The sequence below is a fragment of the Sander lucioperca genome, chromosome 2, assembly GCF_008315115.2.
Source record: "Sander lucioperca isolate FBNREF2018 chromosome 2, SLUC_FBN_1.2, whole genome shotgun sequence".
In the NCBI taxonomy this organism is placed as follows: domain Eukaryota; kingdom Metazoa; phylum Chordata; class Actinopteri; order Perciformes; family Percidae; genus Sander; species Sander lucioperca.
In genome coordinates, this window is record NC_050174.1 from 25,583,496 (window position 1) to 25,599,561 (window position 16,066).

The window sequence follows — 16,066 nt, forward strand, 5'->3', positions numbered from 1 at the left end:
ATAATTGAATCTAAAGGGTTACCATTAAAGGGATTAGGGCGCTTTATTCACTGGAGCCCCTCTTTGTGCTTAAAGCTGATGAGATTATGTATTTAACAGGTACAAACAAAATCTGCTATGCCTCCTTAAAGGACCACGAATAACCTACAAACAATTTCCAATTCTCTGCAAGTTGATTTTCAAAATAAATGAAAATTTTCAATATGAATTGAAACCAATGGCTATGGCCTCTACATTGTTTACATTGTTTAATTTTAATTTTTGGTGGCATATTTGTCTTTAAAACCCTCCATATAGACATAGTATATCCCTTTGGGGTCAAAAATAGTCACATTTACCCCCCCCCCCTTATCTGGGAGTCACTTGGCATTGACGTCAAGTGTCTAATAATATTCTGCTTTAGAACAAGGAAATATATCTGACTTTAGTGAGCTACTGTATCCTTTTATATGCTGCCTTAAGTATGAGCCTCAGTATTTAAATAGAACATTGGAATGTGACATGAAACTATGGGAATAAAGAAAGAGAAAATGGTTACACCCCTGCAGAAGAAGGCGTAACAGGGAAATAACAGGAAAAAAAAGCTTTGTAGTGACTGTGGAAAAACCCACCTTGGAGCTGATGATGGTGCTGTGGATGCCGTTGTCGCTGATCATGATGGTGATTTGCCTCTCCGACAGGTCAGGTCTGATAAATGGGGGCTGAATTTTGACATTGGGCTTTTTCCTGGGGTCCGACGTGTACCTGCATAAAAAAAGGACAGCAGTTGGGCGCCTGGTTAGCTCACCTGGTAGAGCGGGCACCCATGTGTAGAGGTTTACTCCTCAACGCAGCGGCCGCGGGTTCAACTCCAACCTGCGGCCCTTTGCTGCATGTCATTCCCCCTCTCTCTCCCCTTTCAAGTCTAAGCTGTCCTATACAAATGAAGGCCTAAAATGCCCCAAAAAAATAATCTTAAAAAAAAAGGACAGCAGACATGAAAACACATTCTTTATCGCCGCAGTACTTTCCCAATTTATAATTTGTTTGTATAGTTTGTCAGTCAGCGTTGCCATTTACATTTGAAATGTTTAGTGATACACAAACCAGGATGACAAGTTTGCAACTCTGTAACCAGCACACAATGTATTATTACAGTATTTCACATCAAAGTATACACCACACATGCAAAGGAGGGGGGCACTAGCTTTGTCTTCTTGACTACTGCACAGTAGAGAAAACATTTGCTACAAACTGAATTCATGTTTCAGAAAGCTCTTCTTATTCTAGCCTCACTGCACCCTGAATCTTTAGAATGTAATCTTTATTTCTAGAGAAGAAATGCTCTGTGTTTACGTGCAGAAAGTGAGACTTGAACTCTTACAACAGTGATCTGTTTGACACTCAGTACTATATGGAGCTCAATACCGAATCAATAAATTATTTCTGAATAAATATACAGATAAATGACCTGATTTATGTACTGTATATGTATGTACATCGACAAATAAAACATATGGAAATGTACACAAAAACAGTTAACATTACTAATGTTATTTCAGTACTCCTCTCCAACTTGATATACTGCACTTTATACTCCACTATCAACCCATGTTGGCCTTCCTGAGATATACAGGGCAGAGTACAAAGTTGAAATTAGTGAATCACTTTGAGTATTCCCATTTGGCTAGTTACAAAAACAGACGTTTCAAACACAACGTCCTGACAGAAAATGTAAGCATTTAAGTGAGTCTTACAGGGTTTTTTATTTTATTTCGGGCTGTCAGTGTAATTTCTTTAGTATTTAATGGAGTGGATGGAAGCTTGGGGAGTAAAACCTGTGGTTTATTTTTCAAGCAGTCTTTACAGATTTCAAGTAATTAAACCCTACATTAAAAAAAAAACAATGCTGCTAAATGAATGTGACTTAACAGTCTGGGCCAGCATGCTTTGAGTCAATGGCTCAGTAAATCCAAAACCTTCCACTAGGCACTGTGCAACAACCTAACGGCAGATGCTTGTAACACAGCGTTTCACCCCCACCTGATGTGTTCTCTCTGCAGTCACACTGTTGATTTTTATGGAATGGAACTCATCCCTATAGGTTGTAAAACTGGTGTTGGGGCTTTTAGCAATGCTGCAATGCAATGTTGACTAGCTCTGTGCTCTGTTTCTCATTAACTGTTGTTCTACAGAGTGATTCAATTCTCTCAGCCATCTGCCTTCCCCCAGGGTTGCTGGCTGCTTTCAGGCAATACACACCTCCCACAAGGTATGTGTGTGTTATTATTTCAAGTTACATGGTGCTGCAGTGGTACTAAGGCTTGGATGCTACAGGCTTTGATGGGCCATAACCCCAGTACACATGCATATGCAATATACATTTTACTTAAGAAATGTTTGAACCTCTGTATATATACTGTATCATATTATATTGTATTATATTATATCATTATGCATACATTACTACATTCCTTGTTACATTCAGTCTTAGTCATTGCAATACTGATTACACAAATTCATTTATTATTAGGGATGTAACGATGCATGGTGAATCGGTTAAAATCAATAAAAATGTGTAAAGATTACAACCGGTTGAGTTGAATCGCGATGCATTTTTTAAACGGCCTAGGGCTTAATGTTCTTTTGATTTCACTTGACTTCAGACGACACTACATGTTCCTACATTTATTTGAAGAGATTTAATTGAATTGTTTTGATGTGGGATTTGTTATTTGGGGCACCCTGGTAGCTCACCTGGTTGTGCGCGTGCCCCATGTACTAAGGCTCAGTCCTTACCACAGCGGCCCGGGTTGATTCCAACCGGCCCTTTGCTGCATGTCATCCCCCTTTGTCTCCCCCCTTTCCTGTCTTCAGCTGTCCAATCGAATAAAGGCCAAAAAAGCCCAACAAATAATCTAAAAATTAAATAAACTAGTGCAGTGCCCGTGCAAAAGGTGTTTTTGTGTGTGTTTTTAGTAATTGTTGGTTTGGTGTGTTTGAGTGCTCTGGTCCTGCGCTGTGCTCAGTCAGTGTGCAGTGTGAGAGGGGGAGTGGCCAGAAGCTAGAGCGGCAAAAGCCAATGTGTGCTTCTTTTACCAATATATATTTAACAATATCTTTTGGATTTCTAATCCAAACAACATCAAAATTGGCACCTCGTGCCCGTAGCAAGACACCTGTCAAGTTTGAAATCCATTGGACTAACGGTTCGAGAGATATGCGCATAACTTACACACACACACACACACACACACACACACACACACACAGATGTTCCTGCAATTTATAGATAGATGAATACAATTTTTAAGATAAAATAAAATTTCAGTTGCACATTTGATAAGAGGACACGTCTGCTGTTTTGCACAGTTTATATAAATGAAGGAATGTGTTTCAGTCAGTTGTCTGCAACTCATTCTGTTAAATAAATCGTGAGAAAATCGTATCATGAACTTAAAATTGTGAATAGTATTGAATCGTTACATCCCTATTTATTATATAATTATACTACACCTTATATCTTAACTTACACTATTTGTTTTCTTTTTGTCTCAGATTCAGATTTTGTTTTTACTTACTTGTGTTTTGTGTTTTTTTTTAGTTATTTAATGAGCATAGTTGGAGGTGCATGAGGCCAACGACTACTTCTGTTATCGCTGTGCACATAACAAATAAAGAACCTTGACATGCATAACCATACACAAACACATTCTCTCAAGTACATAAATACAGCACTATTCATTAAAATGTGTAGGCTACTGATAGAAAACAAACCCTAAAAAGCATCTACTGTGTACCCACACACACATGCAGCATAACAAAGCATCTTACCTAGGTGCCAGGGGACTACATAAGACATACTCCACGTTGCCACAGCAACCCCTGGTGAAGGGATTTACTCCTCCACGAAACTTGCCCGTCACCTGAGGAACACAACGCCTTGTTAAGAGTCGGCAGCAAAGGAAGGCCACAGTGCACACACACACACACACACACACACACACACACACGTACCTGTACACACAGAGGTCCAGTGCTTGAATACAAAGAAGGTGATTCATTTTGTTGAAGCACCACATAATTACTGTGTATGGGCTGTTCATTAGCATTTTTGTTGTTTCTTTTTCTGCCTGTCTTTACTATCTTTATTAATGTAAAAGTATTTCTGCCCACACTCTAACTGGACTGTATTTTTCAACCGTATGTGCCAGTAATGCACTGTGGTAACCAGAGGTTTGCTTGTCAAGATTTTTACAACTATTTCAAAGGGTCCCTAAAGTAAGCACGGCTGCCAACAGTCATTTCACATCCAGTCATGAATGCCTGAGTCTGTGTGAAGCAGAGCGGCACAGCTCCATTGATTTTCGCTGCGTAATTAAAAGGCGAATATATTTTGTGTGAGAGTCAGAACAAGCACGTCAGCAGCTCCTGCACTCACCTGTTCATTGGTTGTTCGCCCTCGGGCAACAAGCACCATATGGAAACCTGTGAGTCCCATGACTGGAATAAAGAAAAGGCCCGCTATACACATCACCACCAGACTGGACACAAACGTTAAAGATTAACAACGACAGTACAGGATCACAAGAACACGGCCAGATCTCCATTCACTCCTTCTATTATTCAGCAAAATAAAACAGGGCTGCAATTAACGATTATTTTAATAGTCAATTAATCTGTCGATTATTTTCTCAATTAAGCGATTAGTTGTTTGGAGAATGCCAGAAAATTGTGAAAAGTTTCAATCACTGTTTTCCAAAGACCAAGATGACATCCTCTAATGTCTAATTTTGTCCATAACTCAAAGATATTCAGTTAACTGTTGTAGACAAGTGAAGAAAATATTCACATTTAAGAAGCTGAAATCAGAGAATTGTGAGAATTGTTTTTTAATGAAAAATGATGACAAATGGAGTACCTAAAAATAGTTGCCGATTAATTTAATAGTTGACAACTAATCGATGAATCCTTTGCAGCTCTAAAATTGAATAAACAACCGACCAAATTGTCTACTTAAAGTGCTCATATTATGCTCATTTTCAGGTTCATAATTATATTTAGAGGTTATATCAGAATAGGTTTACATGGTTTAATTTTCAGAAAACACCATATTTTTGTTGTACTGCACATTGCTGCAGCTCCTCTTTTCACCCTGTGTGTTGAGCTCTCTGTTTTAGCTACAGAGTGAGACATCTCACTTCTGTTCCATCTTTGTTGGGAGTCACACATGCTCAGTACCTAGGTAAGGACTACTAGCCAGTCAGAAGCAGAGTATGAGGGCGTGCCCTGACAGTAGCTAGGTAAGGACTACTAGCCAGTCAGAAGCAGAGTATGAGGGCGTGCCCTGACAGTAGCTAGGTAAGGACTACTAGCCAGTCAGAAGCAGAGTATGAGGGCGTGCCCTGACAGTACCTAGGTAAGGACTACTAGCCAGTCAGAAGCAGAGTATGAGGGCGTGCCCTGACAGTAGCTAGGTAATGACTACTAGCCAGTCAGAAGCAGAGTATGAGGGCGTGCCCTGACAGTACCTAGGTAAGGACTACTAGCCAATCAGAAGCAGAGTATGAGGGCGTGCCCTGACAGTAGCTAGGTAAGGACTACTAGCCAGTCAGAAGCAGAGTATGAGGGCGTGCCCTGACAGTAGCTAGGTAAGGACTACTAGCCAGTCAGAAGCAGAGTATGAGGGCGTGCCCTGACAGTACCTAGGTAAGGACTACTAGCCAGTCAGAAGCAGAGTATGAGGGCGTGCCCTGACAGTAGCTAGGTAAGGACTACTAGCCAGTCAGAAGCAGAGTATGAGGGCGTGCCATGCTAGCAGCTAGGTGAGCATTATAACGTGTGTTACAAAGTGACCACGTTTGTCTCTGAAGTAAAGGCTGGACTACAATAGAGCTGTTTGGAGCAGTTTGTGAACAGTGTTTTCTGTTGGAGTAAGTCCCTTTGGGTGGACTTTGGGCTTTTTCACTTTGTAAACCTTTAACATGCACAAAAAAGGGAAAAGCCAAAAAAGCATAATATGAGCACTTTAAAACAATTAGCAGGCTTAGCAGTGAAATTTCCAGCAGTGAAAGGATACGTGACAGTGGTGTGCAGGGCTGCCAGTCTATCTCGGTGGTGGAGGACGAAGATGAGGCCGAAGGAGAAAACTCCCACCATGTGGATGCTCAACGACAGCAAGAAGAGGAAGAAGTAGCGGTAGTTCCTCCGACCAATGCAGTTGTTCACCCAGGGACAGTGGTGGTCGAAGTCCTGAGGGAGAGGGACAGGGAGTTACACCTCTATAGTCTACGTAAGTTATCCATAAGGCCTTATATTATATGACTTATGCTTCATCTTATCACTGGGAAGGGATTAGTTTAAATCCCTTGACTAATAAGGCAAACCAAATCAGGCAACAAAATGTTTTTGGTTTAGGTGAAGGGTAGTCTCGCTTTGCTAGACCTTCCTCCACAGCGCTGCAGAGGAGGGTCTGGCCAGTCCTATAAGCATTCCGAGATGGGAGAAAAACCTGCTCTGGTCCAATTTGCTGACTAGTGTGAAAACCTCCCAGTTGCATTTGAATACGTCCAAGACCAAAGAGCTGGTCTTTGATTTTAGACGTGGGGCTCCCTCACCCACTCCGACTCTGATAAGAGGAGAGGAGATAGAGATGGTGACGGAGTACAAATATCTCAGTCTTATCATTGACCATAAATTATCCTGGGATCAGTGTGCTGAGGCCGTTGTTAAAAAGGGCCAACAACGCTTGTTTTTTTTAGGAAACTTAATTATTTTAATTTTGATAACAAAATTCTGACTCTTTTTTACAAGTCCTTTATCGAGAGTATTCTCTCCTATTGTATTGTATGCTGGTATGGACATTCAAAAATCACCCATAGGAATACATTGGGGAAGACAAATAAATTAGATGTGGGGAGGGGGATGACTGGAGGAGGAATATACGTATGTGAAGTACTGTGCAGTAGTTTCATTTATTTATGACATTAGGCCTTTTAGGAAGTGCAACATACTCCTTTTTACTGTATTCTATTTATTGATGTGTGTATGTTATGTGTTAGATAAATAGTGCTGTAGATTTCTGGTTCAATGTTTGTGTTGTGGATTATGTGTCAATATGCCTGTACTGTACAACAAATTGCCTCTCGGGGACATTAAAGTTTTCTAAGTCTAAAGGTCCCATGTTGTAAAAAGTGAGATTTCCATGTTATTTTTTGATTATAAAGCAAGTCAAGGTGCTATATAAAACTGTGAAAGTATCAAAACACTCAATCCACAGAGAAATGCACACAGCCTGTATTCAGAAACGGTGCCTTAAAACAAGTTGTGATGTCACAACTATACTGTATATATGTAGAAAGTGTGTAGACAGTGCTGTTACGGTTATTCTCCGGCGGCAATGACAGTGCAGAGACTAGTAGAAACCCAAAACACAAGTATGAACCTGAAAATGAACAGAATATGGGATCTTTAACTCCAATAAATATCCAATACGGCCTACTGATTAAGGGTGGCATCTGAGATTTTCCGGTTGCCCTACTTTCATCAGTTGATGTGTGAATAATAATTCACATCCTCATTAAATTCTTAACCAGGTTCTTAAAAACACTCAAAAAGTCAAACACAGGGAGGAATCCATTCTGCACCCTGTGTGTAGGTGTGTGTTAATGTCCTGATGTGTGTGCGTGTGTGTGTGTGTGTGTGTGTGTGTGTGTGTATTTGTAAGGCCAAAGTAAGAATTTGAGAGCTAATACTTATAACAGTATATTATGGTTGAAGCTGCCAAAAGCGCCGGTAATTATGATTTTAATGAGGTTTTCTTCTTTTGCCAAAAAACACAGATATTTAGAAATTATTTATATATATTCAGCATTTGTCTCAGATTTTAATACTTGGCAGGATAGGGAAGCCTTCTGAATGAATTTAAGCTACAAACATATGTACTCTGTACATACAAACTGCATCTGATAACATTTCAAACATGTCAAATGCTAACAGAACAGCGTCAGATTGTTGATAAAAAGCTAATCTATCGGTCTAAAAGATGCATATTTAGATTTCAGTGCCTGTATGTATGCTGAACATACAGTCTCTCTGTTTGAACATTAGTATTCACACACATACATACATACATACACACCTCCACACAGTTGTCACAGACGCTACAGTGCGAGCAGCGAGGCGGCCTGTAGAAGTGACAGGTGGCGCACCACTTCATCCGGACCTGAATGCCCTTGATCTCCACGTTCTTGTAGAGCGGCGCTCGGAAATCATCGTCCTTGTCCTCATCCTCGTCCGCTGTGGGGAAACACACACACACACACACACATACACACACACACACACACACAGACACATTAACAAGGCACATATGCATATGGTGGAGTGTGAGAAAAACAAACCCAAACACAGAGCAAAGCATAGTTTTGATTTATGATTCCATTTGACAGAGACAACAGGGGAGCACCTTAAATGAAGCTCACCCCCGCTGTTAGCTGTCTGCAGAGAGAGCAAACACTGAGAGAAATGCACATTTTTATAGACGTGACCTATTCATTCTGCTTTTAGCATTAAGACTGATTAACAAGCACACTGTGACGCATGTATAACAGAAGCGGTTTGGTTTATACATTATCAGAATGGAAGTTTTTCAAAAAAAGAATTGAATGGGAATTACAGCTATAGGGCGTAGTTTAGACATGTAACTGCACCCATAATCTGTAAAGTAAAGTATAAGACTACAAGTGGCTTTTCCCACCAGCCTTGGTGCGACTCTGCAGTCAATCAAACTGTTAATGAGAAGCTTTGTACATGGTGCCACTTTCCTGTGACTCAAAGCTTTTTGCTTTGGAGCTGCAGTGGAAAATAAAATATCTTCAGCTGATCAAAGGGCACTTTCAAAGCATCTACACGGAGCTCCGACCTGAGAAAATAATTTCACAGTACAATAATAACTGCAGGGAGATCCAGGTAGACACACACACACACACACACACACACACACACACACACACACGAGAAAAAGCAGCGAAAGAGAAAACAAGAGAGAAACAAAAGTTAGAGAACAGAAATAACCAGTTCCATAAGCAGAGATTGCTCTGTTATTATGGCTGCTCAAGTGTCTTCAAATAGATTTTAAAGGTGAACCGCCTGCCAAACCAACAGAAACAAACAGCAGTTACGCTCACTTCTCCCCTGACAGCTTCTTCTCTACAAATGCTCCACGCACAACGCAGTGGCCTATTTCTTACAATGTACATGTACACTTCAAAAATAACATTCAGTTTGTGTTACAGTTTAGGGATATTTCTGTTACCAGTTTGTTCATTTCTGTCGTCTTTATTGTTTATTTGTGCATGTTCCCTGTGTTTGTATATTCTGTATATTTCTGTTTAGTTATCTCCTGGTTTATTGTGTATTTTTTGGTTAATTTCTGTGTTCTGTGTTGTCAAGTTTCTGTGTTTAGTTGATTTCAGGTTTTTGTCGGTGGTTCCTGTTTCCTGTTTTATTTTGATAGTCTGTTTTCTGTCCTGTCATGTCTAGTTTTACTTTTTGTGTTCCCGCCTTGATTGTTTGTTGTTGATTGTCCTGACCCGCCCTGATGTGTTTCACCTTTCGTGTCACCTGTCCCTCATTTGTTCATTACCTCATGTATTTAACCCCTGTGTTCCCTTTGTCTCTTGTCAGATCGTTTTGTATCCCTTGTGTCAGTTTGTGTGTGTCCGCGTCAGTCAGTTTCCCGTGTCTCCTTTTTCTCCCCGGTATTGGTTTTTGCCTGCAGCTCACAGGACTCCATAGATTTGTTTTTGTTTTTTGGAGGAAATAAATCTTTGAGTTTCAACGCTGCTCCTGCCTGCCTGTCTCTCTCTGCGTTTGGGTCCTTTTTCCCCTGCTGATTTGAACAGTTTGGTTCAGTTACACTCAGTTCTTGCCTAAAATTAAAATGATTATCTTTAGCACAGAAGAGTGAGATACTTACATCTTTATCGTCCAATACATTTTAGGCTTAATCCTGTTATCACCATTTGTGTTAGATGGCAGTAATCTTCTAGTAGAATTGAAATCATTGACACCTGCCCCGATAAAACAATTGCTTGCACGAAGATCAGGTGGAATATTATTGACATCTGAGGTTGTTATACTTCATTTTCTTTGAAATTAAGAAGGATTCTGAGGACAATACAAGCAGGAGAAATTCTACTGAAAGTATTACCCACCACAGCATCGTTACGTGTGTTTGTGTGTGTGTGTGTGTGTGTGTGTGTGTGTGTGTGCACCAAGGTTATAATAGTTTTTTGAAGTCTTTATTTCCTCTTATTTTGTTAGTTTTCAGAGTGTCTTTGTTAGTTTTACAGTAGTTTTTGTTAGAGTCAGGAATAATGTCTCAGTAGTAAGTATGTAACTACATTTACATACAAAATACCTGGTTGGAGAATAGCCATGATGTTTAATGTTTAATCTTTGCACTAGTTTAGAGTCTGATGCGAAGCAAGTCTGATTACGGCACAGTGCCATCTCATGTCAAGTCCGTCACGTTTCTGTGGGTCAGTGTCACAAAAGAAATTCATGTGGTCCCTTTTTTTTCAGTAGCGATATATTATAGCTAAAAAAAAATCTAAAACTGAAATGATTTATGTTCATTTTTATTTTATTTGTCTCCGTTTTTTAAACCTGGTAATATAGTTTCAGTTCAGTTTTTCTCGAAGGTTTTAGTTTTAATTTAGTTTCAGTTTACTAAAAATATTTGTCACTGCTTATTGTCTTTTTAGTTTTAGTTAACTGTAATAACCCCGGGTCTGAGCGTACATGCACAAGTGTTTTCCATTGATCACAAGTGAATGATAGATAGATAGATAGATAGATAGATAGATAGATAGATAGATAGATAGATAGATAGATAGATAGTTTATTCATCCCAAGGGAAATTTTAGGCATCCAGTAGCTTAGACAACCATAACACAACAAACACATACACACATATATCTCACATACATAAAAATCACTCACAGAAAATTAAAGCGTTATAAAAATCACTCACAGAACTTTAAAGTGTTAAAGGTGCTAAGGTAGATTGTGTGCAATGGTGGTAGTACAAAAGAGAACAGTGTAGGACAGAATGTAGAATGATCCCTTATGAAAGGGTAAACTGTGTATCTATATGAAGTGGGCAACTCACACTGAGCGAGGGTGTGATGACACTTGGGCAGGATGGATGGTTATTAAAGGGGATCAAATCATTGACCTATAAGTAATAAAATGAGCACTCATCCACACAGTTTTTATATGTACACTGCTAATATGTACTGTAGCTGTTGCCTAGGGTAACACACAGTATAGGGTTCAGTGTCTTACAGCTACAGCTGTACAATGACCAGTGGTGGAAGAAGTATTCAGATCCTTAAAAGTAAAAATACCACACTGTAAAAAATACTCTGTTACAAATGAAAGTCCTGCATTGAAAATGTTACTTGAGTAAAAGTATGTAAGTAGCATCAGGAAAATGTACTTCATGTATTAAAAGTAAAAGTACTCAATGCCAAAAAAAAAAACCCGGTTACACTTTACTTGAAGGTATCTACATAAGAGTGACATGACACTGTCATGAACGTGTCATAAACATTATAAACAAGTCATGAACATTTATGACATAATGCTTGTTCTTTAAAATCGGTTTTGGTCATGACAAGTTATGGTTAGGGTTAGGGTTAGGGTTAGGGTTCATGTGTTCATGACTGTGTCATAACAGTGTCATGTGTTCATGACACTGTTATGTCACTCTTATGTAGATACCTTCAAGTAAAGTGTTAACAAAAAAACTCGCATTTTAGAGACTGGAAACGATCCAAACTGTTCTGTCAATCAACTAAGTGTTTACTCAGCTAATCATTTCAGCTGGACTTGCAGGCCGTTATATTGTTGGGTAGGTTCATCTATAATAAAACAACGTATTTTGTGTGCAACAATCTTAATTTAAATTAAGTAGTAACTAAAGCTGTAACAGATGAATGTAGTGGAGTAAAAAGTACAATATTTCTCTCTGAGATGTTGCGGATTGGAAGTAGAAAGTGGCATGAAAAGAAAAGACTTCCACCACCACAAAGGACATTCCACCACTGACAATGACTATAACTGCAACATCATATATTTTATATATATATACTATATCACTGGATTCCCACACCACAGTGGGTGACAGTGCTAGCCTACTTTATGTTACATAGACAAGCAAAAATCCCACTCCACTTATGATAGGAAAATGAAAAGAAATACACGCATTCTATGAAAAACTTAATTGCTAATGCGGAGAGGCCTTTAGATCCTGCATAAGGTCAATGATACACCTTTTAACCAGCAGGGAAACTGAAAATGTCGCTTACTGAGTTCTGCAATTTGCAATGGCACCCAGATGCTTGTAACTGTGCAGCCTTATTAGCCACAGCCATCTCTCTCATCTGTCCATTACCTCATTTTGCAGTTTCCCCCAAAAGGAAAATTATAATAAATGTCCACGTCATGCATCAATGACCTTAATGGGGGGAAAAATCCTTAATACACACCAACCTTTCATTCTCACTTTTACAATCTAAATGACGGGGGTGATTTTCTAAGCAGATGCCATTTAACGGCTAGGTCAGTTCTTCTTTTTTTTGTATTCAAACTTTACAGGTGGTTTGCTGCCTGTGAGATATAACACAAAGAGCTTAGAAAGCTCCCTCTCCCTCAGTGGTCTAAAAAACCCAGCAAGGCCACTGTCACCTCTAGGGAACTAGATTACCTGCGCTTTATACAACCTAATGATTATTACACCTTTATGGGCAGGTGGAAGACAGGTGCTTATCATTTACAAGCAAATAACAAACATCCCCGAGGATGAATTCAATCATCATTACTTAACCCAGAGATAGCACTAAGGTCAAGAGGCCTCCATCAGGAGCATAAGTCAGTGCAGCTTGTTTGACAGGCCGAGAGATACTGCGTGTGGGGCGTGTTGACTGTTACGAGCTGTAAAGCGGATAATAGAGTCCTGAGACGTTGGGTAGCATCGCTGCTCTGATAAATCTGGTGCTATTAAAGGTGTACCCTCTACATGACGACTCAACAGGGAGGAAACATTACTCAAACTTGTGTGCACATACGTTATGACAGATACTATTATTTTTAGCTGTCAAGATAAATATTGCAGGTATTACAGTTTTTTCCCCCCCAGAATTCTGTATATCTGTATCTGTAAGATATAGGAACAGCATTTGCACCATCACATTACATTTCATTTAGCTGACACTTTGATCCAAAGCGACTACCAATAAGTGCATTCAACCATGAAGGTAGGTACAAACTCAGAACAGCAAGAATCACATAGAAGTACATTAGCTTCAAATAAGCCACATGTAAGTGCATTTTTTTTTATAACCATCATCTTAGCCAAGGTGCAGTCGGAAGAGATGTTGTGTGAGATGATTTAGTGTTTAGATGTTGTGTCAGATGATTTAGTGTCACCAAACTTAAACTTATTTGCACACTGACAGGCATGCATACAAACCTCTGGGGTAAACACCAGGGTCCATGAAGGTTGCCAAGCTGAAGTTGGCCAAGACGAAGAGGAAGACCAGGCCATTGTAGAGGGGCACAGCGGGAGAGATCACCTTTGTCAACCAGGGGCACCTAGATGCACACATTTAAAAAGGGACAGAGATTAGGATTTTAATTCTAAATCTATCATGTGGCACTTATAGTCACACACATTTAAACACCATCACATTTTTATCATAGGTGTGCTTTTCTGTTCTAGTCTTAGTATTAACAACGATTCCCTGACCATGACATATTCAAATGCACTCTTTCAAACTCTTATTCTATTATTATGAGTCTTGGTTCTTAATTAAAGCAGTAATCACAAATAGAAAAATGATTACAAAGAGTGAATTAGAGCAAGGTAAACAGTGGATGCCAGATTCTGTGACCTACAGACAATATATTGAAGCAGCAAGCTTGAATCGATAACAACAATCGTCTTTGTTTTGTATGTCTGAAGGTGCCAATAAAAGATTCATCTCAGAAAAAAAAGAAAACTCCGATTGGACAGATAGTCTAGCTAGCTGTCTGGATTTACCCTGCAGAGATCTGAGGAGCAGTTAACCATAGTCCTCACAAATCCACCAGAGTTTAAAATGCCAACACAAAGAAAGTGGAAGGTGACAGGCATCCAGCCAAAAAGAGTGACATCCGGCGGAATTTCCTGCAGCATCGGAGAAATCCCGGAAGTGGAACATCTCCTTTAAATTCCACCAACACTTGGCGTCAAGAATGACCTTCTCCACTGCCTGCAAGTCATAACTTAGTCAGCGCTGTGAAATATTCAACTGTGGAGACAGACACCTGAATCACACCCACAGCCCTGCTCAATCACACAGACTCAAATGTCAAGACAGTGTACCTCCTAAGGCACTATCATTCAGCAAGTTCTTGTCTCTGAAGAGATGAAACACCGTTAAAATGAAGATGTGTTTAGGCACACTGCAAAGATCCTGCAGGTCAGAGACTCACAGAGAGAATTTATGAATGAATAAAGTATCTTGCAAGAGAGGGACAAAGGTGTTTCAAAGAGAGACCCTCGCTTTCACTTGCGTTTCCAGCTCTCTTTCCTGGCATAATAATGACTAACACACCCACGCCCACTTCTGTACACCTCATAGATACACACCATTCAAGCATGCCTCTACAGATTATTCTGACGTCGAAAAGGCAATTTCCTGATACCCGTGCCCTGAGATCATCTTCAATCCATAGCTCCTCTTGCGCTCCACCAGTCCTCTTTTGCTTTGTTGAATTATTCAGAGCCGTGACGTGGAGGGAGTACTAACAGAGAATAGAGAAACGCTAACGGGGATGAGGTGGCCTCTCACACAACCAGTCTGCACTGGTCCACAGCTTTGTGAGGCCTAGCGTGGGCTTGATTCATTCTTCCAAGATATCACTGCACCATAGCGGGACAATGCTGAAGCCAATTATAGTTGACTTCATTCAACTGAAAATGTAGCTCACATTGTAATATTCCACAATGATGTATTACAAACATATTATAAACTCATTAGGAGGAAGAGATACAATTTATTATCATTAGACAATCAACAGGAAATCACATGCCGTTTGTGATGTCCTTCTCATTAGGAACGCATACTGTCAGCCACACTACATATCAAACTGAAAATGACATCTGAGTCACAAACTTAAAGTTTGTTCATTTAAGTTGTGTCACTTTTTTATTATTTATTTTATTTTGTGGCACATTTTTCATAGATTGCATGCATTTCTTTTCACATTACTTTTGCAAGATAACAACCTCAAAGAACTTGTCAGTGGAATTTCCATTTACGCAGAGGACTGTAGTGAGTAGTACTGTGCTCTGTCATCACAGCTTGGCAGCAAGTAGACAAAGTACAAATGCTTAAAGAATTGATCAAAGAAAAGCATAAGCGTGCAGCTCCACAGTCTTACAAAATCCCAATTTACTACCCTGTCTAAGGATCATGTGTTTTTGCCCACAGTGTGATACAGTCGAGCCAAAGAGAAGGAAAAAAAAAAATGGAGTGCGACTAACAGCAACCATTTTAGGAGTCTGGGAGCAGACAGCGTGGGAGGAAAATGTGACAGAAAAAGCCTGATTAGGGACACAGACACTGGTTAATTGAGTAGGAGTAACAAATAACCACAGAGGGCTTATCAGCACAGTTTACAAGCCATTGTACTTGCTAGTGTAACCATGATACTACAACTGGTGCAGAAAAGCCTCCATCTTGTCAAAAAAAAAGCGTTTGGATCAAGTTTATAAAGCTGAAGAGGCTTTTGCTGCCAAAAGTGCAGTAGCATTAATGTAATGAGTCTGGTTGAATCCTAACTGGCCAAAGTGGAAGAAAGGCCTGAGTTCTCTGTGGTAATTAAAATGCCTGCAAATATGAGCTGCATGGAGAGGTAACGAAGCGGGCACCCTGCAGCCAATCAGCATTTCAAACTCCAGATCAAAAGCCCCTGCACACGCCCAGCACACTGTCACGGCAGAAGTGTAAAGACAATATTCATATTGAAAGTC

General features: G+C 39.8%; 1 protein-coding gene across 1 annotated transcript in view; it reads right to left on the reverse strand.

Annotated features, from left to right (window-relative positions):
* Nucleotides 1–16,066, reverse strand: part of zdhhc8b (zinc finger DHHC-type palmitoyltransferase 8b) — an 81,412-nt gene that overhangs the window by 6,356 nt on the left and 58,990 nt on the right. Inside the window, exons 2-7 of the mRNA XM_031300545.2 lie at nucleotides 13,520–13,641; nucleotides 8,120–8,277; nucleotides 6,059–6,231; nucleotides 4,421–4,523; nucleotides 3,814–3,905; nucleotides 612–744 (exon numbers count right to left, since the gene is read on the reverse strand). Of these exons, the coding sequence (XP_031156405.1) occupies nucleotides 612–744; nucleotides 3,814–3,905; nucleotides 4,421–4,523; nucleotides 6,059–6,231; nucleotides 8,120–8,277; nucleotides 13,520–13,641 (781 nt within the window). The remainder of the gene's footprint in view (nucleotides 1–611; nucleotides 745–3,813; nucleotides 3,906–4,420; nucleotides 4,524–6,058; nucleotides 6,232–8,119; nucleotides 8,278–13,519; nucleotides 13,642–16,066) is intronic.